This window comes from Podarcis raffonei, chromosome 3, assembly GCF_027172205.1.
Source record: "Podarcis raffonei isolate rPodRaf1 chromosome 3, rPodRaf1.pri, whole genome shotgun sequence".
NCBI classification, from domain to species: Eukaryota; Metazoa; Chordata; class Lepidosauria; order Squamata; family Lacertidae; genus Podarcis; species Podarcis raffonei.
Window position 1 is genome coordinate 63,972,077 of NC_070604.1, and position 26,317 is coordinate 63,998,393.

At 43.8% G+C, this 26,317-nt stretch overlaps 1 protein-coding gene across 1 annotated transcript in view; it reads right to left on the reverse strand.

Annotated features, from left to right (window-relative positions):
- Window positions 1-21,400, reverse strand: part of TXLNB (taxilin beta) — a 28,629-nt gene extending 7,229 nt beyond the window's left edge. Inside the window, exons 1-7 of the mRNA XM_053382050.1 lie at window positions 21,209-21,400; window positions 16,861-17,316; window positions 15,625-15,716; window positions 12,098-12,268; window positions 5,411-5,605; window positions 3,794-3,913; window positions 196-270 (exon numbers count right to left, since the gene is read on the reverse strand). Of these exons, the coding sequence (XP_053238025.1) occupies window positions 196-270; window positions 3,794-3,913; window positions 5,411-5,605; window positions 12,098-12,268; window positions 15,625-15,716; window positions 16,861-17,302 (1,095 nt within the window). The 5' untranslated portion in view covers window positions 17,303-17,316; window positions 21,209-21,400. The remainder of the gene's footprint in view (window positions 1-195; window positions 271-3,793; window positions 3,914-5,410; window positions 5,606-12,097; window positions 12,269-15,624; window positions 15,717-16,860; window positions 17,317-21,208) is intronic.
- Window positions 21,401-26,317: the final 4,917 nt, after the last annotated feature.

Consider the following 26,317-nt stretch of genomic DNA (forward strand, 5'->3'; position numbering starts at 1 on the left):
CTTGAGATGTGACATACATCATGGACAGATCAATGCAAATACTTTCCAAGTGCGTGCTCATCTGACCTTTGCTTGCAGAGGATATGCTTTAATGAAGCGTGAAGCACAACCATATATTAAACTCTCCCCTGTCTTTAGTACATTCATCCCCCGCCTTCAAATAAAGAGGCACATCAGTCAGCAGCTGTTCTTCACCTGGGCCTGGAGAACTGTCTCTTGCTCCTTCAGCATTTTTGCTTGCAGTTTCGACTCTGCAGCTTGGTTCAGTAGCTGTGTTTGACACAAAAGGAATAGCAGTGGAATACTTGGACTTTTCATTTCAGTCAAAAGTCTTTAGAATCCAGCATTCATCTACTTGCAAAGCTCTCTCTCTCTCTCTCTCTCTCTCTCTCTCTCTCTCTCTCTCTCTCTCACACACACACACACACACTCAGTGCTTTTTTTCTGAGGGTACGCATACCCCTAAACATGTTGTGAATCTAAGTTTGGCCTCACTGAGGGGCAGTATTTCAATATGAGTAGGAAAATGAGAGTACCCCTAAACATTTTTTTAAAAAGAAAAAGAAAAAGCACTGCACACATTACTATCTTGGAGGTGCCACAACTATGATGTAGAACAGAAGGAAAGATGCAGGGGGCACCAAATTTTGGCACTGCTGAAATTTGAGACCCCAAGGTCTGCCATTGTTAGCATTCTAACTTTCCAAACAACTGCTGCAAAAGCTAGAGCAATGAAGTGAAGCAATATACACAAGGGCTGTTTTCTGTGGCTTTCAAAATGATGGGTGGGTGTGGGGTTTTTTTACCCCCTTCACCAGAGGTGATTAAAAAAAGCGAGATAAAAATAAAATCTTTTGGGAGAATTACAGGTTGGTTGTGTTTAACGGTATGAAACAAAATGCTGAATAGCCTGAGGGCCAAGTCGGGCTTCAGGATAGTCATTTATCCTGCAAACTGTCTGGGTTTTGACACTGCTTAAAAATTTCATCAGGCCTTCACTGTCACATATTCCAGCAGGGATGCTGAAGAAGTCCAGCATAACTGATGAGGCAGAAATAATTTTTCCCAGGAATCTGTTGTGGCTCACTAAACAGTTCTCTCCCCCCCTTCTCTGGTCTTATTGATGTCCTGTAGCAAATGTATTTTAAGTTATTCTTAAATATTTATTTAAAAAAACACCTAGGAGTTACCCTGCAATAAAAGCAAATGTTCAAAGCAGTGTTTTAAATTAGCATGATTTTTTTTTTTAAAAAATCAAAATAAAAAATGCAGCCTGAGGTAATCTTCAGAAGCCAACCTGCTCAGCCAGACACAAATATTGGTATTTTTTTTATTAATAAAACATGAAGCAGAAACGAGGAAGGACTCAAAGCAGAAACCAATTCGTAAAGAATACAGTACAGTGCTTTTGAATGCAGTTTACACGCATAATGCTTGTTCTTCAGCTCTTGCCCACTCCTAGAATTATAGAAACGTCCGAAGAATCTTGTTAAAGTTGAACTACTCCAGGCTAGGCTTAGCACAGCCTCAGTGGGACTGCTCTGATTCCCTTCAGCCTGAACTTTCCTGTCTAAACTGGCATTCTAATTAAAAGACAAGGATGTAGTAAATAACTCTTTCACAGAAGAATTTCTCCAAACTTCTTATGACCACAGACAATTTTCATTGCTCCAGAAAGGCACTCTGGCCTAATTTCAGTAAGTGGGAATTCACAAGACATGGACAGAGGGAAGTAGCCAATTAGTCAATGGAACCTGGAGTTCATCTGCAATTCTAATAAGCTGACACCACTGGTGTTGAGAGCAAATGTTGCTGTCAAACAGAGCCTGTCGATTGCAAGGCTGCCCAAAGAGCATGGAACTTTGAACTGTGGCGACTATCTAGCACCTTTGAGCCTCAGGGAAAAAAAAAATGTATTATTATAAGCAATATGGGGGGGGGGGAAGGACCTACAGTTTCTCTTCTCACAATGCAAGTCTGCTTTGGGGAGCTAGATGAATTCAGAAGGCTAGCAAACACCCCACTCACGAATTTATAACCTCCAGTCATGCTTGAGACTGAATTTACAACCTCAAGGTTCTGGACATAAAGTTCTATCAGGAGTCACTAAACAACCAGAAGAGTGCTGCAGTCGTGATTAAGAAGTTAGCCTGCTGGTTCACATATTGTCTGAGGCAATACCAGTAACAACATCTACCTGCCCAGGTATTTTCCAGCAGCCTTTTCCTGTGAAACCAACGCCTGCAGACAAAACGCTTAGCAACCCGTCAAAATGGAACTCCTCCCCTTTCTAAAGAAAAAATAGTAATGACCCATCAAGCTGGGTTAGTAAAATGAAACTGGAATTGGCTCCCTGGAGTTACCCCCTTCATGGGAATGCTGAAGCTGGTTCGGTGGCAGCAATACCTATCTGCTTGAATGCATGCGGTCATGGCCTCCACTTAAATCTAGACCTGATCTTGGGGATGAAGTATGATGCTGATGGTAACTGGCTACCTGCTGTATCAATGCTAGATCAAGCCCCTCTGTATGGATACTAAACTGGTTATCTTAGGGAAATTTGGGGCGGGGGTGTCTTTCTCTCAGCAGCTAAGAGTAGTTGCCAATTTTGTAATGATAAAATGTCTATGGAGCTCTTGAAATTCATGATAACTAGGAAAAGGGGTGTGCATCCCTGGAAAATGTTTCCTAAGGCATGTTTTAAGTTGTAAGGATAAGAGTACTGCATTCAACATTTCAGTTTTTAATAATATGACGAACACGACTAGTTGTACAAACAGCCAGTATGCCACATGAGTGAGTACAGCTTCCCCTATGCCACAGGGAGGCAGCAGAGCTATTCCATTGTCTGATGGTGACTGCTTTCAGCCTTTGCTTTTTGCTCTCAATTTGTCCTCTGAAAAGAAGGCTGCTTCCAGATCACCTGTTTATTGAGCAGTCATCAGGATTTATTTGCCAAAAACCCCCACAAAAAACCGTGGAGAGGTTAGACACAGCTGGCTACTGACCATTCACTCAGATTTGTTTGTAGGTAGGTTATAATTCAGTTGGGGAGTACTTGACTGCACAGAAGCAGAGATGTTAAAGGAGTCTTGTGTTTGGTAAGCTTCATGCTTAGATAGCTATAATTTCCAAGTGCCCTAGTGCACAAAAACATAACACAGCCAGTGTAGCCTAGTGTGAAGAATGCTGGGACTGGGAAGATCTGGATTCAGAATTGTCTCTTGGTCATGGATCTCACTGGGTGCCTTCAGGCTAGTTCCTGTCTCGGTCTAATAGACATCACAAGACTGAAGTAAGCAGAAGCATGGATAACAGCATGTGTACCCAGAGAGCTGTAGGATATCGCTATGGCAAACAAACATAATTTCTCATGGGGGCATCAGATGCTTGAGCAAACTGTAGGCTTGTTTGCACTGGCTCCAGTCTGTCCTGAGCCCACCTGCCTGCTCCCAAAATTACAACCACTCCAGTGGTGAAACTGCTTGTCAGCTTCCCCTTCAGTGTCAACTTTGTGGAACAGGGAAGAGAATGGAAGCAAAACTAGAGTTAGCTGCCTCTGCCTGCCATTGGCTCAGGCGCCCCCTACCCCCTGCCTTCTGCCCTATCAGGCCCAGTGGGACCGGCTTGTGTATTGTTACAGATTTTAAACCAGGGTGGATCCCACTCAGTGCTGAGATAGGAGGCCACTTGTCTCAGTTCAGACCAGGAACAACTACTTAAAATGGGAAGATGGCATTCCAGACCTGTGCTTGGCCTAAAGGGAAAAATAAAGCTAAAGGCAAGTACTTACATATTCCTTCTCTCGCTGATGTCGTTCCTCGGCTTCTTTCATCACTTCCTGCGACTGTTCCAGCTTGGCATCCACCAGTTTCTGCTGAAGCTCCCTGTGCTTAAATATCTTATCTAGGTGCTGGAAGAGAACACATTGCAATGCATTTTGTTTGCAGATGTAGCGATTTTCCTGCCTATAGAAATAATGGATTTTTAGATTTTAAAAATTCCATATAAAATTGCAGTCCTTATGCACATTTATCTAAGGTTGGCCTAACTGAATATAGCAGGGTTAACAGTCAAGTAAGCATGACATATTTAAATGTTGGGGCTTCTGCTCCTGCTCACTTTGCTCGCCAACTCTGCTTACCCACCATACCCTGAACTCCTCCCCACACAACATCTTAAACTCCAACTGTAGGGGCTGCTGAGATGGTGCAGATGGAGCTCTTTGTTACAACAACAACAATAATAATTTATTATTTATACCCCGCCCATCTGGCTGGGTTTCCCCAGCCACTCTGGGCGGCTTCCAACAGAATATAAAAATACAACAATCTATTAAACATTAAAAGCTTCCCTAAACAGGGCTGCCTTCAGACGTCTTCTAAAAGTCTGGTAGTTGTTTTTCTCTTTGACATCTGGTGGGAGGGCGTTCCACAGGGCGGGTGCCACTACCGAGAAGGCCCTCTGCCTGGTTCCCTGTAACTGTTGCTTGACTGACTTCTTGGGTCACTGACACTTACTGAAAGGGGAGGAGTGAGTCATGGGAGTACAGTGGTGGAGGCAATCTGATGCTCCTGCTGCCATTTACTGCACCAACCTCCCTTCGCCCTTGGTTAGGGGCAGCAGCCAGTGATATTGGGAAGGGAATGCTCCCTTTCTCCACCCACTCAGTCCTCCTGCCTGCTGGGCCTGGCTCACTTCCTCTGCTTGCCTCCTCACTCGCTCTTCCTGTTTGGATTGTGGGCCATGAGCTGCCAGGGTGGGAATGAAGGGCAGAAAGGCTTTCTTCCCTTCAGTCCCTGCCACCTTCTTCTGGGGCTTCTCTCAGCAGCGGCAACAACAAGGACATTTCCCCCCTTTATTCCACCAGTGGCAGCAATGACAACAGGAAGATCATTGGCTTCCCAGGCTTCCCTCACCCTGTTTAAACTTAGCTGCCACATGTGCACTCAGTCACCAGCGTGACAACAGCCAAAGGCAAATATTTTATAGTAAGGTAAAGTTATTTCAAAATTATTAATGTCTTGCATACAGACAGTGCCAGCAGAAATGAAACCTGGTGGTTTAGTTTTTAAAAACAAGATATCTAATTTAGATATTTAAATTTTAATTTTAGATGCCCTGTGTATACCCAGTATGGAGCATACTCCAATAAATAATCAAATTAATAAGCTACTAATTTGTGCTCCAAAGCTGGGCATGTAAGGGGAGAAGGATTCTTGGTTTGCATATTTCTTTAGAGATGCTTTTTGAAACTTACCTGCAGTGAATGGGTGGGTGAGCATATATATTAAATAGCTATGCTGCTTTTTGCCAAAAGCTGAATGCACTTGCAAGAGGAATGAACAGAGAAGACTAGAAATTACGGCAACAGATCTGGCCTTGTGCAGTATTTGCATGTTGTTCTCACCTCCTCTCTGACTTCATACTGATCTATGATACTTTTCAATTTCTCTGCCAGCTCACTGTTCTCCTGGCACAACTTCATGTTCCTTTCACTTTGCTGCTCAATCTGCCCCTGGATATCGTTCAAGGTGCCTTGGAAATGATTAGTGATCTCCTTCCTTTTTTCCTCATCCTCTCTTGCTCGCTGAAGGGTCTCCTCCTGTAATGCAATATTCCAATAAAAACAAATGATATTATTTCCACAGGAGATAATTAGCATCCAGATTTTTGTTATTGTAGTGAATGAGTGAGAGATGCATCCTTTTGCAGGTGGGGGAATTTGGGTGCCCTTCAAACAGGAATGGGAGGGCAGACAAAATAATGACTTTTGGGGGCACATTCATTATTGCGCCTCATTTACGATATTGAGATTGAAATGTTTCTTGCTATGATTTGAGGGCTTAGAATTTGCAACAGCAATTAAATAAACATTACAAACTGGTTTCCCTCCCTTGTTGTCTCTGTATATGTAAAAAGGAAGGGGAAACCTTTCTTAAATTTTATTTCTTTCATTGGGAGTAAGCACCATAGAACACAGTGGGATTTCTTTCCAAGGAAACCCGCACAGGATTGTACCACTATGCAAGTTTTCCAGTTGTGTTTTGCCAAGTTTAAAATACTGATGGTTTCATTTTATGGTAAGTGGTAAATCTTTGAAGGCGACCTTCAGGACGAAGATCAAAAAATGGGGTAAACATATGTGAACACATGCATAGAAGACAACATTTGTCTTCCTTCCTTCTTCCCCCCTCTTCCCCCCGCACCCATCCCTTTCCTGATCCATGAAGTCAACTTTGTAGACACGCAGGAGGGATGGAGAACTTGTGGCGCTCCAGATGTTGCTGCAGTTCCAGCTACCTTCACCTCTAGCCAGCACAATGATGGGAGTTGGAGTCAACAGCATCTAGAGGGCCACAGGTTCCCCATTCCTACCTCAGAGACTGTAGAGATATGACAAGCACCCACCCTTTGTACAGGTGTGCACTACTTATACTTTCTAGAAACAAGACATTTTTGTTTCTACAAACTGTTCCAGCTATATGAAAAAATTGGGTGTTTATTTGTAGTGCTTTTAATCCCACCTCCAGTTGTTTTGCATAGTTTAAAAATCTTTTTTAGTTGATTCTTATTGTTGGATTGCAAATCACTTGGAGAGTTATATAAAAGGCAATTCACAAATTAATAAAACCACCACTGCCATATACTAGACCAATGGACCCTCCTTGCCCGGTCACATAAATGAGGTGATAAAGCTGACAAGTTCATTTGTAGCAGATTTGGAAAAAGCAATCAATCAATCAATCAATCAATCAATCAATTAAAGAGAGGCTGGATAGTTCTGTCCTCTGATGGGCTTCATGCTAACAATTTCAGCAGGAATACTTCTTAGCAAGATCTTTTGCATTTCTCAAGAAAAAGCCAAAGCTTCATTTCAACAGGCTGGTGATCTTTGTTAAGACTCACTGTGTCTTCCAAGTTGAATGCAAGCAGTCAGAATCACTGAGTTCTGTGGAAACCACTCCCTGGAAATTTTATATAGGATTGTTCTTCCAGTGTTCCTAATAATTTGGGTACTACGAGAATGCCTGTGACTCTTCTTGGGAACATGGCTTTGAGAGCTTTCTTGATGAGCTCCTGCACTTCAAAATTTAACACTACACCATTGTACGCCACTATCTCCTGTATTTAAGGGGTTTGGGAGTGTGTGGGTCTATCTGTTCTATTCCACTAGATTTTGTGCGTGCGGGCGCATGTGTGTATCTATGTGGGTGTATGTCTTTCAGGGATTCTCCTGTTACGCAACAGCCCTCTCATGTTATGCAGCCTCCCTGGCCCTATTCTGGAAGCAAGGTGGAGGCACACAATTAATTTCAGTCACATTCTGCCAAAAATCAGGCAAAAGCTGACAGTACATTGAGCAAGAAGGCAGTAACTAAGAGCCCAGGTCTGTAGCTGGCATTTTATTCTCAGGATTCATGGGGTTTGGGAACAAAGGACTTCCTACCAAAACTGCTGGCCGTGTGCTGGTGGGTTGAATCTGAGCAATGAACTTGTACCACGGTGCCTGGCAGGGCTCCTGGCCATTGATATAATACTGGCAAGGTTGTGGAGCTGGGCCCTGTATTGTACTCAAGACAACAGTTGGCCAGTAGACAGGGATAGAGCTGCATGGCTCCATCTCACTTGTCAGACTTAAGATGCCACTTTAATTCAGATTACAAGATCAAAAACAGCAGGGCAGCTGCTTATACGGTTCACTTTTGCTGCAGAACAAATGGGAGTTGTCACCAGCGTATCCTGCAAAAAAAGAGTGCACTGTAGATGCCAGATAATGAGCATAAAAACATCCACTAATGAGATAGCAGCTTTGAAAAGAGCAAGGAGTTACATCTGGGCAGACCAACACAAACAAAGATTTATTGTTACAGAAGGTATAGTAACTGAATTAAGACTAAGGTTTCTAGCAGAGTACTTTTAAGCTGAAGGTAGTCCCCATGCCACGGTATCAGGTACCCTCAACGGACAAAAAATACATTAAGAAAGCAGTATTTGGCTGCAATTCATTTAATCCAAAAGGCACAAACATGGATGTGTAGACTGCAAAAATGTTGCTGAGACTCCAATTCTATGCACACTTAATTGGGATGAAGTTCTATTGAATTTAGCAGCCCTTCCTTTGTAGTAAGCACACATAGGATTCGGAATGATTACCTCCCCATTTCCACTGCTGCAACACACTAGAAGGATTATTGATATAATATGTTGAAGCTACAGTGGTACCTCGGGTTAATAACTTAATTCGCTCTGGAGGTCCGTTCTTAACCTGAAACTGTTCTTAACCTGAGGTACCACTTTAGCTAATGAGGCTTCCCGCTGTCGCTGTGGCGCCGCCATGCAATTTCTGTTCTCATCCTGAAGTAAAGTTCTTAACCTGAGGTACTATTTCTGGGTTAGTGGAGTCTGTTGTTACGATAATGAAGCAATGCTGCTGCAAAGTCCTAGCTTGAAAAGTAAACATGATGGGAATGTTGGGACTGTCCGTGGGAAAAAGAGGGACAGTCAATTCACAGTGCGAAGCACCGGAATTAGCTCAGAGTGAAATATGAGCTCTTCCGTTTATTCCTGTCCAGGAAGTACAGGAAGTGTTTGTCACAACACTGCTGGAGTATGGAGAGAGCAGTCATGTTTTTTGTAACGCTGCAAAGACAGAAATAAAGGCATGTAAATACGTTTCTGTCTATCTCTTTCCCCTGCATGGGGGGGGGGAAGGAAAGAGGGGTGTGTTCTTCTCACGTTTGAGAAGAATCGCCGATCGAGACCTTGCCTGCGCCTGCTGGGGAATGCAGCCAGGGAGGTCAACAGGGAATCAAGCTGGGTGCCTGGGACTGCTGCCAGCTTCTCCTGAGAAGGGCTTGAATTTCTCAACATCTGTAACCTTAAGCATCTGTAACCTGAGGTACCACTGTATTTCATTTGTTTGTTTGTTTTCTAGCTAGGATTGGGAGCAGTTATCAGACTATGCACCCATGTGCTGGCTGGCCGTTTAAAACATTACAGTGGCAGCATAGCATAAATTCATTGCATATAGGTCCCCATTGCCACTGTTTCAACATCTTCCCATTTGAACATGTGCAATGTTATGTCAGAGAGACACATGGGAAATACAAACAACAACAACAACCCCCAGAGGTGGGTCAAGTAAAAGGTCTTTCCCAGTTCCAAATTGGTTTATCAAAATTAAATGCATTGGCTGCACTTATTAGATCCCAGTTAGCATGGTGAGGCAGGCATGCCGTCTTACTGAATGACTGGATATACATTCTGTGGCTTGTGTTGCAATAGATATTTGCAGAAGTGCCTCAGTGCTAAAACGCTGCTGGCAAGAAGGACACAAATATCTAAAAAGCACTTTGTCCTGGCAATACAAATAATTCTGTCATTTGCTTCACTGGTGCAACCCAACTGAGCAAAGCACAAAGTGCCCACCTCAATGCCTTGCAATTTGTTTCCTTAACAGGGAGCAAAGCTGTCTTCTTTAACTCCAGGTGCAATCAAAAGCACTGTTAACATGACACTGGTTTCCATACAATAACGGATGGGCATCTGTGATACTGTTGGACTATAATTCCTATCAATCCCAGGCAGCATAGCCAATGACTGATGATGACAGAGTTGTGGTCCATCAACATCTGGAAGGTTCCTCACATCTGTCATACATAAATCAACAGGAATCTCATAATGCAATCCAGAGAGATGCTGGGTAAATTTACCATATGCTCAATCTGGGCCATATACCTGTACCTCCGTTCAGTCATTTTAGCACAAAACTGTAAATACTGGAAACAATAGCACAGCCTAAAAATAGCACAGCCTAAAAATTGCAATTATGGCACACAATTAATAACTAACTAGGAGATGGTCATTGTTCCTAATGTGAGAGGTGGGAATAAGGTAAGGTTTCCCGGGGACAGTCCCCAGATTTACAAATCAGTCCCCTGACAAAATCCATCCATTCTGACTAAAGTTGAAAAGTGTCCCCGGATTCATGGGGAAAAATCTGGTAACCTTAGAATAAGGTGCACTCCAATCAGCATGCTTGTCACTTAAAAAAACATTAAACAGGGAGCACATCTACATTGTTGTTTAGTCGTTTAGTCGTGTCCGACTCTTCGTGACCCCATGGACCAGAGCATGCCAGGCACTCCTGTCCTCCACTGCCTCCCGCAGTTTGGTCAGACTCATGTTTGTGGCTTCGAGAACACTGTCCAACCATCTCGTCCTCTGTCGTCCCCTTCTCCTTGTGCCCTCCATCTTTCCCAACATCAGGGTCTTTTCCAGGGAGTCTTGTCTTCTCATGAGGTGGCCAAAGTATTGGAGCCTCAGCTTCATGATCTGTCCTTCCAGTGACCACTCAGGGCTGATTTCCTTAAGAATGGATGCGTTTGATCTTCTTGCAGTCCATGGGACTCTCAAGAGTCTCCTCCAGCACCATAATTCAAAAGCATCAATTCTTTGGCGATCAGCCTTCTTTATGGTCCAGCTCTCACTTCCATACATCACTACTGGGAAAACCATGGCTTTAATTATATGGACCTTTGTTGGCAAGGTGATGTCTCTGCTTTTTAAGATGCTGTCTAGGTTTGCCATCGCCTTACTCCCAAGGAGCAGGTGTCTTTTAATTTCGTGACTGCTGTCACCATCTGCAGTGATCATGGAGCCCAAGAAAGTAAAATCTCTCACTGCCTCCATTTCTTCCCCTCTATTTGCCAGGAGGTGATGGGCTCAGTGGCCATGATCTTCGTTCTTTTGATGTTGAGCTTCAGACCATATTTTGTGCTCTCCTCTTTCACCCTCATTAAAAGGTTCTTTAATTCCTCTTCACTTTCTGCCATCAAGGTTGTATCATCTGCATATCTGAGGTTGTTGATATTTCTTCCGGCGATCTTAATTCCAGCTTGGGATTCATCCAGCCCAGCCTTTCGCATGATGAATTCTACATATAAGTTAAATAAGCAGGGAGACAATATACAGCCTTGCCGTACTCCTTTCCCAATTTTGAACCAATCAGTTGTTCCATATCCAGTTCTAACTGTAGCTTCTTGTCCCACGTAGAGATTTCTCAGGAGACAGATGAGGTGATCAGGCACTCCCATTTCTTTAAGAACTTGCCATAGTTTGCTGTGGTCGACACAGTCAAAGGCTTTTGCATAGTCAGTGAAGCAGAAGTAGATGTCTTTCTGGAACTCTCTAGCTTTCTCCATAATCCAGCGCATGTTTGCAATTTGGTCTCTGGTTCCTCTGCCCCTTCGAAATCCAGCTTGCACTTCTGGGAGTTCTCGGTCCACATACTGCTTAAGCCTGCCTTGTAGAATTTTAAGCATAACCTTGCTAGCGTCTGAGATGAGTGCAATTGTGCGGTAGTTGGAGCATTCTTTGACACTGCCCTTCTTGGGGATTGGGATGTAGACTGATCTTCTCCAATCCTCTGGCCACTGCTGAGTTTTCCAAATTTGCTGGCGTACACATCTACATTATACTATTGTAAAGTTGCCTGGGCAGCACAAAATGGATTTGGAGCAATGTAAACCCACATTTACTTTGCTTACAAAAGTACTAATATGAGCAAAAATTGAAGCAGTGTGCCGCTACCAGGCTATTCAAAAAGTGGTCCTGTACTTTCAAGCATTTCCAGACTTGAGCTAATTCACAGCCCTCTTTTCTCTCCATTCCAATAATGTAAAAACAGCCATTTCTCCACACAGACACACTCTAAACCTGTCAGAGTTTGCCAGTTAACTCCCAAACATTGATTAGCCATTGAAAAACTAATCCACTGCACAAGAGAATCCTTGGCCATCAGCCACAATATATTTAAACTGATTTGAAATAGTGTCATGACATCTTCTGAAGACCATTGAATTGGGATTCGAGAATGCTTCAAATTCCTTGCTAAAGACAGTTCACTTATCCACAGGACTACAAATTGCCAGACTTTCTGGATTGGGAATAGACAAGTTAGTGCAGTTGTCAGTGTGTTCTTCTCAGGCCTTGTTCCATGCCTATAAAGCACGTCTCTGAGTGGTTTAAGAGTGGCTTTCCCAGGGGGAAAGCAACGGGAGAAGAGGAAGTGTGGATAAGCCCTCTGTTTTACCTTCAGGGTTTTGTTGTGTCTTTGTAGCTCTCTGCAGAGACTTTCCAGTTTGCTTCGGGCAAGAACAGCTCTACTGTGTTCACTCTGCAACTGGTCCTTCTCCTTTGTGAGCTGTGTCTGCCTTTTCTGCAGATACTTTAGTTTCTTCTGTTCAGTACGATGTTCCTCCAGCTAAAAAATAAAAGAGGGGGGGAGGTAAAGGGAAGACAGAAACAGAAACTAATATTTATTTGAGTGGGAGTTCTGGTTTGCTGCAGGGAACCATTAAATCATCTGCCTCCCATGACTGCTCATTTTGTTTTTACAGCGAAGAGATAAAATGAGAGTTGTGCTTAATTGATTGATAAGTTGCTAGGACAATGATCCTGTTCTTAATAAACCACTTTCCCAGCAAATCAGGCCGCTAGCTGTACAGTGGTTTTTACCTTTGGAAAGCAGAACTCTTGGATGGTGGCCATGAACGGCATTTGCATCTGCCCTGGGAGTGGAGGGAATTGTCCTGGCTGCCTGAGCTTGCACCTTTTAACAGCAGCTTGCTATGCAGAAATCACCAGGCAAAGCTTTTTATAGAACTGAGATAAGCATCACCACCTACTAATGGCTTCACAGCTGGTAAAGAGGCACAAGACTAAAATTCACTTTAAAAGTTGACAATTTTACCCATGACATCACTGCAAGACCTTTCAGCAGCTTCCTTGACCTCACTCATCGCAGCCCAGGCATAGATTTTGCTAAGCTGTCATCCCCCTTGGGCACAGCACAAGACAATGATAAAAGAAAGCGGCTGAAAAACCAAGGTTTCAATAAGCATTACTTAAAGGTGGACAGCTCCAAAAGAAATTGTTCCAAATTAAATAGATGCTGGCCAAAGGAAATATGAGGTCAGACCAAAGTCTGGTTCCTGTAACCTGAAGCTGTAACTGTTCATTTCAGAATAGGTGGTTTGAGGTTTGTAGCAGGCCTTTTTCATTTTTTTAAAAAATGATAAAGTAATTTTAACACTTGCTGAAAGGAAAACAATTATCTGACTTGTGGTCGCCCCTTTCCCCCCTGGAGAAGCTGGAAGGCTTTGCATTGGTGGTCAAAACAGGCTTTCTTCAGTCATTCCTGTCCAAGTTTATCAAACAAGGGTGGACATGCATCACTTCAACAGCAAATGTTCTGCCTTATCAACTTTTACAGTCTCCTTTAAAAACATTTTTAACCAAAATGCTGTTTCCCCTCCCTCAGCCCAATTTACTCCTGAAAAATATTCTGGAGAATGCTTTTTTAAAGTTTTGATTTTAATATCTTATGGCTTATTCCGCATGTCTCTATAATATCAGACTCTTTGTATTATATGGTGTCTGTTGAACCTGATCTCTGCTTTTATAATGTTCTGAGCGGTGTGAGATTCTGGGGGTGCCAGGCACACTTACCAGGGCCTGTGTTTCCTTTTGGACAATGAGGCACAGCGGAGACTGTGGTGTCTTTATGATATATGGTTTATTTGCACATATATACAACCTGAGTGTAGATTTGAGAGGTTCTGCAGCATCAGTTTCTGTTCCTCTCACAACAACTGCAGCCTTGCAGCCAGCAGCAACCAGTCATGCCTCTCTCTGACCCCTAACTTCCTCCTGTCAAACAGTTCCCCCTTAGCATTTATTGCCTTTTCTGCCTTTTCTAACTTAGGGAGAGTTCCTGCCCCTTTGATGTGCTAGCGGCTCATTATCCCCAGGCCATCCCCTCAAAGGAAATTAGGCTGACTCCATTACCTTTCAACTCCTGTTGATTTCCAAGGATTAAGAAGGACCTAAGACACAACTTAGGAAGTTTGCCCAGCATAATTAATTAATGTTAATGACTGGAAGTGTCTAGCACACGGGTGAAATACACACATGAATCTATCTTAAAACACACAGAGTCTGGCTTTCCCCCGGTTGTAACACACAAGCTCTAATTAAATTCCAACCACTAAACCAAGGCATTCAGCACCCACAAACCTCTAACAATATAATGTCTCAGAACTAAGCTTGTGTGATGGCCTGGGAATCTGATTCAGAGGCTGAACCGGAGGAATCCCAGCCTGCACAGGAGTCCCCGCCTCCAGGGCCGGCTGAACTGGGGAAGGGCCTTGATTCTGAAGCGCCTGCACCTGTGCCGGATCCTCAGGAGCAAGCACCAGGTGAATCCACTCTGGCTCCGGAGGTGGTTGAGGACACAGTGCCTACAGGTGCGCCTCTCCCAGCCCTGTCAGGGGAAGGTGAGTCTCCCCCTGGGTCCAGTAACGTTCCAGCCTCTCCTGAGCTGCAGAGGCTCAGGGCAGAGAGGCGGAGGGAACTGGTTTCTCTCAGGAGGATTGCTCGCCTTAAGGCCAGGAGAGGCGGGTCTCCTGGGGGCCAGGACCGCCCCTGGCCTCAGAGAAGATAAAGGCCAGTCAGCCCGGTCCCAGGTTGCGGGAGCAACGTCGTTGAAGAGCTGTTTCGGCCAGCACCCAGTCCTGTTCCCCCAGAGTTCCTGTCCTTGCCCGACTCCTCGCTCTGGACCCCGCTTCGCCTGTGGAGGACTGTCTGCCGACCCTCGACTCAGGTCCTGGACCTCGCCCCACGGTAACCTCCCCCCGGGACCAGCACAGCTTGCCAAGTTGCAACCCTGATAAAGCAAGATGAACCCTGATAAAGGACATGATGGAGCTGAAGCTATGCTGGTCTATTCCTTATATATGCCCTGCTCCTTCATCCTCACCCCTCACCTCTACTTGCTGCCTCAAGTAGGACCCCAACATCAGACCTTAGAGGGGTCAAATGAGAGGTCCAAGGGAAAACCATATGTGTGTGTGTGGGGGGGGGATTCTCTCTTCTTATTGCTTCAGCAGGGCTCTTAGAAGCATAATATCAGCCCCCAGGTTGTAACCCAAGAACCCAACATCGCATCACATATAAGAGCACACAAAGTGCCCTGCCTGCTGGATAAGACCAAGTCCAGGAATATGCTAGAACATATAAAGGCATATTGTTCCAAATCAGACCACTGGCCCATCTAGCTCAATAGTGGCTCTCCAGGGTTTTGGCCAGGTGCTTTTCCCAGCCCCACCTGGAGATTGAACCTGGGATCTTCTGCCACGGTGCTATGGCCCTTCCTAATATTCCCACAATGGCCAACCAGGTCCTAAAGGAAGTTCTCAAGTAGGACATGAGGACAAGTTGCACCCCAGCAACTGGTATTCTGTGAATAATATATTGCCTAATTCCCTTTTATAGCTCTCTGTGCTGCTGGCCATCGCTACATCTCATCCTCATTGGATGACCCTCGACTGTATTCTATGAGAGATGGAGAGAACTTCTTTCCATCTACTTTCTTCACACCATGCATCATTTCAAACACTTATCATGTCCTTCCTTGCTTGCTAAAAAGCCCCCAGGGGAGGAAAAGTTGTTTTAGCTGTCTCCTTTCTGCACTTTCACCAGCTCTACAATATTATTTTTAGATGTATACACTTTAAAGTGAGGCTGTCTCTATTCTTTCTCCGTAGCTGCTATACTAACCAGTTCAGCATACTTCTTAAATAGGATCTCCAGCTTCTCTTCTGGGGTATTCAGCTTGTTCAAATGTTGCATCAGTAGGGTAGCTTCTTTTCCTGAAGTAATTTTTAAAAAGGACATTCTCAGAGAGCACTTCATGCAAAATACAAGAATTTGTAACAACTGGAAGTTGCATTTTAGATTGGTTTTGGCTTCTATATTCGGAAATGTTAGCAGCAGTTTGTGTGGAACATTTCTCTTTAGATTTCTGCCAGGTGCTTCTGGAGCAACTTTAGGTGACCTTCTTTTAAGTATGGTAGTTGCGTAGGGGTAGTAACTGTAGCACCCTTGTGCTACACTGGTTGTGGCTACCCATACGTTACCCATGTGCTACAAGTGCTTTCTGGCTGGCAAATGGGCTCATGGGCTCAAAAAGGCTGGTGATCCTTGTTGCAGTGGTTCTATTTCCACATTTTTGCCAGACAGCCAGACTAATTTTTAGTATGTTGTTTAGTGCAAGTTCAAGATGGATGAAACACTCACTGAAGAAGACACTTTAGCAATTAAGTGGTATATAAATCCAATACAGTCATACCTTGGTTTTCTAACAGCCTGGTTCTCGAATGTTTTGGCTCCCAAATAAGTGAAACCCGGAAGTGACTGTTCTGGTTTTCGAACGTTCTTTTGGAAGCCGAACATCCAACGGGGCTTCCGATATGGCTGCAGGAAGCTCCTGCAATCAGAAGCCGCGCTTTGGTTTTCGAACGCTGTGGAAGCCGAACGGACTTCTGGACAGATTCCGTTCAACTTCCAAGTTATGACTGTAATAATAATAATAGCCTAAATCAGCCTTTCTTAACCTGTGGGTCCCCAGATGTTGTTGGACTACAACTCCCATCACCCCTAGCTAGCAAGGCCAGAGCTCAAGGATGATGGGAGTTGTAGTCCAACAACATCTGGGGACCCACAGGCTGAGAACTGCTGGTAAATGCTGCTTTGCATTATTGCACCCACAAAATATACAAGCCTAGGTGTGATGTACAGAATTGTACCATCAGTTAATTGCCATGTATGTCCATTATTGCATCACATATTAAAAATAAAAATAAAAACTGGTTTCTTGCCAGAGCCAAGAAGAAAATGTGTACTTTTGGTACCAAACAATTAAATGTTATGGATACGACCACTGCGGCGCCTTTTCCAACATAGCCAATGAGTCCTATTAAGTTCTGCATTTCAGTTACACAAGGAGCTACTTGCCTAGTCCCTTCAGGATTTTCTTTTCCAGCTTCTGTTCTTTCTGGCTGCTGGACTCCTTTGATCCAGACGCATCCCCAGAAGCTGCCTGTTCCTTCTCAGCCTCATCATGGGCATCCTCATATTCTCCATCCTCATTATTAAAGGAGTCTCCTTTCTCAGGTCTGTCTGTTGTCGCTTTAGCATTCCTTTCCTCCACCAGGCTGGCAGCTGACCCATAGGTTTTAATAATGTCCTCCAGCTGTCGGCTCAGCTCCTCAGATATATCGCACAGCTTTATTTCAGGCTGAGAATGCGCTGCGTTCTCAGGGGACAGAGGCCTCGGAGGCGACTTTTCACTTTGTTTCTCTAGACCATTCTCAGTAGGCAGCGCTTCAGAGCTGCTTATGGGAGGTGGGGGTTGCTGGTCAGGCTGAGGGCCAGCTCCATTTTGGTCATGTTCCATTCTTGGGATGTTACCTGGGTGTGAGACAAAGTTAGGCTTTTAGCTACACCAGCAATCAAGAATAGAGTAAAAACTGCCAAAGAAGGCCATGCCTGTTGATAGTAGTAAAGATTATATTTAGCACAAGCTTAACTGGCATCTTAGACAACCTAGATATTTATTTATTTAGCCCTTTCATGTATCTTCCTTCCACACACATTCAAACAGTTTTGCCATTCACTGCAGCCCTCTGGAAAAACTGTAGGTTTTGTGCATTTGTCCCAATTAATGGCGATTAATCAGAAACTACTTGGCCATAGTCTTTCTTTTAGCACCAATAGATTTATCTAAACAAGATTCATTGGTCATGGTCATGGTATTCATTGTTTTGTTTCAGCTTTGCCTAAAGGCTTTTCAGAGGACTGTTTCATTGTACAAGAAATGGGAAGCTGAGAAGAGTTATTTCCTTAATCAATAAATCACAATATTTTCTTGCAAAAAAGAGAGAAAATTTCCATCAGCCAGCACATTTATTCTTATTACAGCTAATTCTTTATGTTCTGGCGTAGCCAAACTTTCCATAGTTCAACAAGAACAAAGGATGAAGAGGAATTTCACACCTTAAGATTTTTTAAATTGTCTCATTCTTTCCCCCTGAGATATATTTTTGTTACATCATATGAAAGTAATCTCCTCTTTCCTTTTGGTAGTTCCAGTGTGTGGGAGGCTAATTTTTATTTATATATTTTGTATTTGAACTGGGGTGATAAAGGAATTTCCTTTTACTCCCATATCTAAGGAGAACTAATGTGCCTTTTACCACAGAATATCCCAGGTAACGACTGGTATGTTTTCTCCAATATTTTGAGCCCATTTTGTCATCTAGTCTTTTATTTGCTCTGGTTCTGTGTCATCTCTATTAAGCTGGCAATGTATTTTTGCAGACATACGTTTCTTGATCTTCTTAATTACTGTGGTTCAAATTCTGTCACATGTCTTGTCTGCCAGTTTGATCCAATGTATTACTGTATGCATGATCTAACTTGAAAGTACTCAAACCAAGGGGAATTTCTTCCCAGTAATTTGCCATGAATTGCTGTGTAAGAAATCATTTCCCATTAGTAAACCAAACCCTTAATCCCCAAAAGATTATTTTTGTGCAGAACAAAAAGCCATGCCCCACTATTTTGCCCAGTGTTGACTCTCTCTATCTCTTTTTAGCACACGTTAGTAAAAAAAACCCTCTTTGATTTACTGTGGCAATTTTATCTTTGACAGAGGGCATCATCAAGAAATTGCTGGTAGAAAATCACAGGCTTTGTGATTGGAACATAAGGAAGGAGAGAGAAACTGGGATCAACATATCATAGAGCAGCTTCCCCCAATCTTCTTGTTAGACTACAACTCCCATTATTCTCAACTATTTTCAATGCTGCCTTGGGCTGATGGGACATGTAAGCCAAAACATCTAGAGGGCACCAGGCTTATGGTATAGTGGGCCCAAGTCACTACAAAGAAGACAGTCCCCCATGTGCTACAACAGATGTAAATACAGTGGAACCTCTACTCACAACCACAATCTGTTCTGGAGGCCTGTCCAGAAGTTGAAATGGGTTGCTGAGAGAGGCGCCGTTGTGCGCAGGCGGCGATTGCTCGCTTCTGCGCATGTGTGAACGGCGATCTCCACTCCTGCGCATGTGTGAACAGTGGCAAACCTGCCGGTTACTTCCAGGTTTGCCGCAGACATTGGGCACAATGGACGCAAGTGGAGGAGGACGTAAGAAGAGGTTGACTGTACCAAGCAGCCTTTGAGGGCAGCTCAATGTAGAAGAAGAATCCTCGTATTGTTATTTAGTCTCATTATCAATGGTGGCTGTCAGGGTTGAAGCTGAAATAAAAGGCTGCAGGCTCCTTACTAAGTGGTGGGCCCATGTAGGGCCCATGCAAACAATAAATAAATAAAATGCCATTTTAGACATGATAGACTGCAGAACTGCAACCCACACCAGTCATGGGCATTATCTTCGTATCTGCTTCAAGATCTGCTGACCATTCACAGTTAGTTAGTAGACAAAGACAGAGTTTTGTAATCTAGAAGTAAAGTAGTAAGCTAGAGAGAGAGTCAGTGCAATGTTTGAGAGGAATGATTGATTTCTGTTTGAATCCAAGGCTTGAGCTATGGGAGAAACAAGACCCTTTTGGGGTGTTAATGCTGTGAACGCCTCCATCGTAGTCTCAGGTTGGATAAATGTGTAAGTAAACCATATAGCCTAAAGACACCACAGTCTCTGCTGTGCCTCATTTCCAAAAGGAAGCATGAACACTGGGTATGCGCCTTGAATCTCTGGAATCTCATGCCGCTCAGAGATTGGGGTAGCATGCAAGAATATATTGCTTTTGTGGCAGAAAGGAAACTGATCTAGTTTATAAAATAAGCAAGCCATGTGCAGCTTTAACCTATGCACCTAAGTCCACTTGCTAACCACAGCTTGATAGTAGTGTATCCCATACACAGGTATACTGATGTGGAAAGAGTAAGTTTATACAGGGGGAAGCCCTGTGCTGTTAACCTGTATTTGACCCACTTCAGGAGGTTGTGGCTGAACCCAGTTTGTTTACCACTAAAAACACAGCAGTTATTTAACACATTCCTTTCCAATGGTGTTCTTGTTAACAGTCGGAGCAAAGGTTTTCTCCCTTTCCAAGAGGGAGCTCCCTTCCTAAGCTTCTCTTACCAATTCATTACACTTGGCACTCATGTTAAAATAGATTCTGAACAACTGATCAACCAACAAAAGCAAGCTGCCTTTAAAAATGTGTTTTGGGTCTTTCTCTTTATTGCAGGGATGAATTACAGAAAGTGCCACTTTCCTTGTCACAAGGTCCTTTTCTCCCAGTAGAGGAGTTCAGAAGTTTGCAGGACTCGCCTATTTTTAGCTTCCCGCCCCCCTCCCCTCAAATCCAACAGAAAGACACATGGCACCTGCTCTGAAGTCATGAGTTATTTTAAGTCCATCTAAAAAAAGGATGACAGTGATGATCCTTGATAACTGCCTTTATTCCTCACATTCACCCAACAAAACAAATATAGAATTCTACCATGCCAGCTCACATAGGTATATTTCACAGCCCAAATCCTAGGCCTATGTGCTTGGAAACAAGTCCCACTATGTTCTGTGAGAATTACTCCCTAAGTAAGCAGGTATAGGCTTACACTGTCAGCCACTGAGTGCAGATTATTTAAAAGTTAAGCATCACAGAGAAAAGCAAACAGTGCACCTCTATTATTGTTTGTTGTCAAAAGCTAAACAACACACCTGTCAAGTGTCCAGTGCTGCTCTTGCTACATGGTTCTTCTGTATACAGAATTACAGTTGTGCAATTTCTGTAAGGCTTTAAGCACTGTAGTTTGTCAAAACGGACGTCGGAAAGGCACTCTGATGCACAATGAATTCACAGAGATGTGAAATCCATAGTGTCAGAGTTTCAAAACAGCCCCCAAGCCAAAACTGTTCTAGAAACATATATAGGTTGCTTTGCTTTGTGCTTAAATCTTAACCACCATTATTTATTTTTGCAACGAAAACACAAGAGTTTCCTCATACCGCACAGTCTTAGCCTAATCCTGCTTTAAATTTCCCTCCTCCAAAAACATCAACTTCACATTGGTCTCCTTCACTGGAAGCTCTGGTAAGGCTATTTACCTTACAATGCAATTCTATATGTGACTACTCAAATGTAAGACCCGCTGAATTGAGTGGGGCTTATTCCCAGGTTAGTGGATATGGGCTTGCAGCTGTAGTTTCTTCTCCCATAGTCGAAATCACATGCCCACACTATTTAAAGCTCGTGCACCAAAATATTGTTTGAAAACTTCCATAGTTGTCTCTCAACCATGCTGCCAGCTATCGACTTTGTCAAACTTACCTGGGGAGAGAAAAAGGAGCAGAAGAGAAGAAGATGGCAGGAGGAGGCCCAAAAGAACGACAAGAGAGGAAGAACCAACAGCAATAGGAAACTTTCCCTCTGTTCCTGCCACAGAGGGCGGGAGAGTGGATGACACAGCAGGCAAGAATACTCCTCTCCAGAGTTTGGCTGCGAGCTCCCAAGACCAAATGCCAAATAGAACAGAGCTCTTGGGCCTTTAACAGCCGTGTGGAATGATGAAGGAATTTCAGCAGGTGCAGCTCAACACACAGGCAGGGAAAAGTTGCACTCTGCACACACCGTACATTGAAAGCATGCTGCCCTGCTCCCAAGAATTGTGATGATTGCCTTCTTCCTGGCAATCAAGGGAGAAGCCCCTTGTCCTCCGCTTGCCCTTTCTCCAGAATGCTGTTCCCAAATGGCAGCAGGAAGTTAAGGGTGCTGAGACTGCTTAGGAGCACTGGCAGAGGAAGAGGGGTGCAAGAGGTGCGGTCTGCCCCACGTGTCATCCCTGAGGGGCTGTGTATGTGACATCGCTGCGCTGCCCCCCTGGGGTGCCCGGCCCACCCCTGTGGGCAGCTAGCCCTGCCCCCAGGTACACAGCATGTACACAGGTACACAGCTAGCTCCGCCTCTGCTTAGGAGACCCCTATTTCTCCCCACAGAGCTGCTAATTTTTGAATGCTTTCACCATCAATCCCTCTTTCCCAGGGAACTCTGGAAACTGTAACCCTGTTAGGTGAATAAGGGGGTTTCCTGACAGCTCTCAGCCCCCTTAAGGAACTAAAGTTCCCATGATTCTTTGGGGGAAGTGACCACTGTTTAAAGTAGTATGGTGCTTTAAAAGCATAGTGCCGACTGGGGATGTTGGGGAGAGCATCCGATTTGTGGATAAGCCTCCACTGATGCTTTCTCCTTCTAAATAAGATGAGAAATCTAGGAAATAAGCCTTGAACTAACTAAGGATTGACCAAGAGTTACTATGGCTTTTAATGCTATATACCGTACTTTTTCACCTATAAGATGCCCCCTTGTATAAGGACCCCCCCCAATTTTGGGGGGCTAAATTGTAAGAAAATGAGGGGAGATGGGCCAAAGTTGTTGACCCTCTACCCCCACGTAGCTGCGGGCAGGAAGCACTTCCTAGATTGTTTCCCGCACGCAGCGGCATCAGGTGAATTTGTGCTCCCTCCAGCTATCTGGTTTGCAGGAGCACAACCTCCCCCGATGCCGCCATGCACAGGAAACAATCAAGGGAGTGCTTCCTGTGCGCAGCGGCATCGGGTGAATTTGCGCTCCCGCCAAAGAGCTGGCTGGCGGCGCGCAGCTTCTCCCCCCCCCCCCCCAATGCAGCTGCGGGCAGGAAACACCCCCCAGATCACTCCCTGCTTGATGCAGCATCTGGGGAAACCGTGTTCCTGCCAACCGAATTGGTGGCAGTGTGGTGCTCCCCCCCCCCGCTGTGCTACTATCTGCGTATTGGATGATCCCAGTTTTTTGATGTGATTTTTGAGTCAAAAAACCTCATCCAATACACAGAAAAATATGGTAAATAAAATCAAAACACGAGTTTTAAAATGTAATCCTATACTCTTTTACCTGTTAGTAATGGTTGGTTTCCACTAGGGTTGCCATATTTCAAAAAGTGAAAATCTGGACACAAAAGTTGTTGAGCTTTGCCCAAAGTTGTTGAACATTTTTTCCAAAATCTAAAAAAACCCCCACATTAAATCGAGCTTTTCTAAAGGAAATTCACCAGATATAGACTTCCGACATGGGTTTGCCATACGTCTGGATTTTCCTGGAAATTTTGGCAATTTTTGCCTGGACACTGTTTCCGACTGCCATATTTTGGCTATGTCCGGGAAATTCTGGACATATGGCAACCCTATCTTCACCAGCCTGCCTACTGACCAGGGGGTGGTGCTGTCCGTCAGCTTCCTTCTCCTTAGCATCACTGTTACTCTCTCTTCTTCTTCGCCAAACCTTTATTAGGTATTATAAGTATAAAGGTAAAGGGACCTCTGACCATTAGGTCCAGTCGTGGATGACTCTGGGGTTGCGGCACGCATCTCACTTTATTGGCCAAGGGAGACAGCATACAGATTCCGGGTCATGTGGCCAGCATGACTAAGCCACTTCTGGTGAACCAGAGCAGCGCATGGAAACGCCGTTTACCTTCCCGCCGAAGCGGTACCTATTTATCTACTTGAACTTTGACGTGCTTTCAAACTGCTAGGTTGGCAGGAGCAGGGACCGAGCAACGGGAGCTCACCCCATTGCGGGTATTCGAACCGCCGACCTTCTGATTGGCAAGCCCTAGGCTCTGTGGTTTAACTCACAGCGCCACCCGTGTCCCTATTATAAGTATAATATTGCCTATTATAACTATAGGCAATCATAAAACATCCATATAAAATGTTAAAATATATACAAATAAACAGCCATGTAAAATATGTAATAATGAGGATTTTCATTGGAATTTCTTCCCAATAAATAGTGCCATTCACCACTCTGAGAGATACTATTGACAAAAACTCAGCTACCCTTGCAGTTACTCTTATAGAACAGAGCAATAAGAAGATGGGGACAAAAGTAGAATTGGTTGGCTCCACCAGCCATAGCCTCTGACTCCACTTATTGTTGGGGTCCCTGCCTTCTCACCAGTCCAAATGGGCACCAGTCCCTTCTAGAAAACACTACAGGATACACTTGGGATACTACCAAGGATCTTCCAGCCCAGAAGCTCTGGAGGACAAGACAACATCATGAGGTTGTCCCATATCAAGGGACACGGATCTTATCCTACAAAGTTCTGAACATAGTGTTAATCTGACTTGGTCATCAATAGGAACCAGTACATTTTGCTAAGTGAGCTTTTGATAATGTACATCTTTTGAACGTTCCAATCAGGTTTCTTTTATAACAGCTATTTCCCCAGTTTTCCACCATCAAATTACTGAAAAGGTTTTAATGAGCTGAACAGTTTCTTTGGTTTGTTGGCCTTCTTCTTCAGTACCCAGGTGGTGGAGGCCAACTATTGCAGAACCAATTAGGTGACACAGAAAACCTTTTAAATATGACAGATTTATTGCAAATAATGTTATTCTAAACCCATGTATAAAGTTGGATTTGTGTAAGAAAGCTGCTCCAAGGATCTGGAGGAATTCCCCACTGGCTCTGGATTTAAGAGTTCTGAAATTTCCCAAGTCTTTCAAGGTGGGTGGGAATTAATTATTATGGTTTCATTTATGCAGCACTCTGCGCTATTCAAGTAAGTTAGCGAGTGAGTCTGTAGGAAGTTAGTGAGTGAATATGTGAGTGTATCCCTTGGGTAAGGCATGTAATCAGACATTAAGTCACAGATACAACCCACAGATGCACTGATATTATTATTATGAAAAATGTAGGAAATAAGCCTTGAACTGAATAAGGATTGACCAAGAGGCTTTATACTATGTAAATAAATCAAAACATGACTTTTAAATTGTAATCCTATACTCTTTTAACCTGTTAGCAATCCTTAGTGAGCTCAGTTGGGCTTTCTTCTGAGTAGATACACTTATTGAGGGTAATTTCAGTTTATATCAGGCATCCCCAACCTGCAGCCCTTCAGATGTTTTGGCCTACAACTCCCATGATCCCTAGCTAACAGGACCAGTGGTCAGGGATGATGGGAATTGTAGTCCAAAACATCTGGAGGGCTGAAGGTTGGGGGTGCCTGGTATGTATCATCAGTCAAAGCTGAAGGAGCCAGATTCAGACCCAGTGAAAGCAAATCCATCCATCCACGTTTCTAGTGCAACCTTTCTCAGCGTGGAATATGCAGGATTATCTGGTTTTTAAGTATCTCAAAACAGCCATGTGAGTTGGGCAAACTGAAAGGTCGCTTGATAACCTTCATGAATTAGCAGGGATTTAAACCTAGATTTCCAAGCCTATTCCAAGCCATAACCTATGATAATTACTGATACAAGAGACACTGTAGATTGTATTTTATTCAGAATTAGGAATAATTTTGCGCCCTAAATGCAGCAGAGGTTCTCGAAAGAAATCAGATAATAGAAGGGTTGTATAACTATCACCTACATTGTTTGGAGACATTTATTGAATTATGTGGTTTAAAATGCGGAATTATTTTTATGATGGTTAGTAGTATAGTTAGATTCCGAATGTGGAATTTCTCTCCCCCTTAACCATGATCTGCAGCCAAGAACAAACCTGGGCTATAGACTGTGGTGAAGGAGTGGAATTTTCTAACTTTTAAAACAGAAGGACTTCTAATATTTATTTATTTGTTAATTTTATAACCCGTCTTTCCTCCCAAAGCAGCTCAGGGGGACAAATGCACAAGGGATAAAGTGAAACATCTAAAAGCGATTCTGATACAGATGCAAAGTGGGAAACAGCTTTACTTAGAAGGCTTTTTGGAAGAGGAAGGTCTTCAGGAAGGTGCTGAAAAGGCAACAGAAACAGCACCTGTCTAATAATTAAGGGGAAGGGATTCCTACTCTAAAAACCCAATTCCAATCTTGCGTGGAATGAATGTTCTGATAAGGCACTCAACTGTAGTGCATAGGGATGGATTAGCCGTATAAGAGGTGAGACAAGCTTTTAGGTATCCTGGTTCAAAGCAGTATAGGGCTTTATACACCAGAACCAGCACCTTTAACTTAGCCCTGTAGTTAACTGGGAGCCAGTGCAATTCTTGCAGCAGCAGCATAACATGGTAGTAATACCCTGCTCTGGTGAGCGGTCAAGTCCCTGCATTTTGCACTAGCTGCAGTTTCTGGATCACCCTCAAGGGCAGCCCCACACAGCATTCATTGCAGTAATCCAACCTGGAGGTTACCCATGCATTGCTACCCTGGTCATCAAGGCAGCCTCAGCATGGCTGCTGAGAACGATTGTTCTGGGCACTTCCAACAGCACACCTGTCACCAAAGAGTCATTTCTATGCAGAGAGGAAAGGTTAAAATGTTTGTGGGTTTCTTTTAAAGCCATTCCCAAATGAGGGGTGTGTGTGGAATTACTGGCGGAAGACTAAATTTGATTGCGGATCTACCTGCTTTTCTGACCATCAGTTCATTTTAGAAACCTGACACAAGA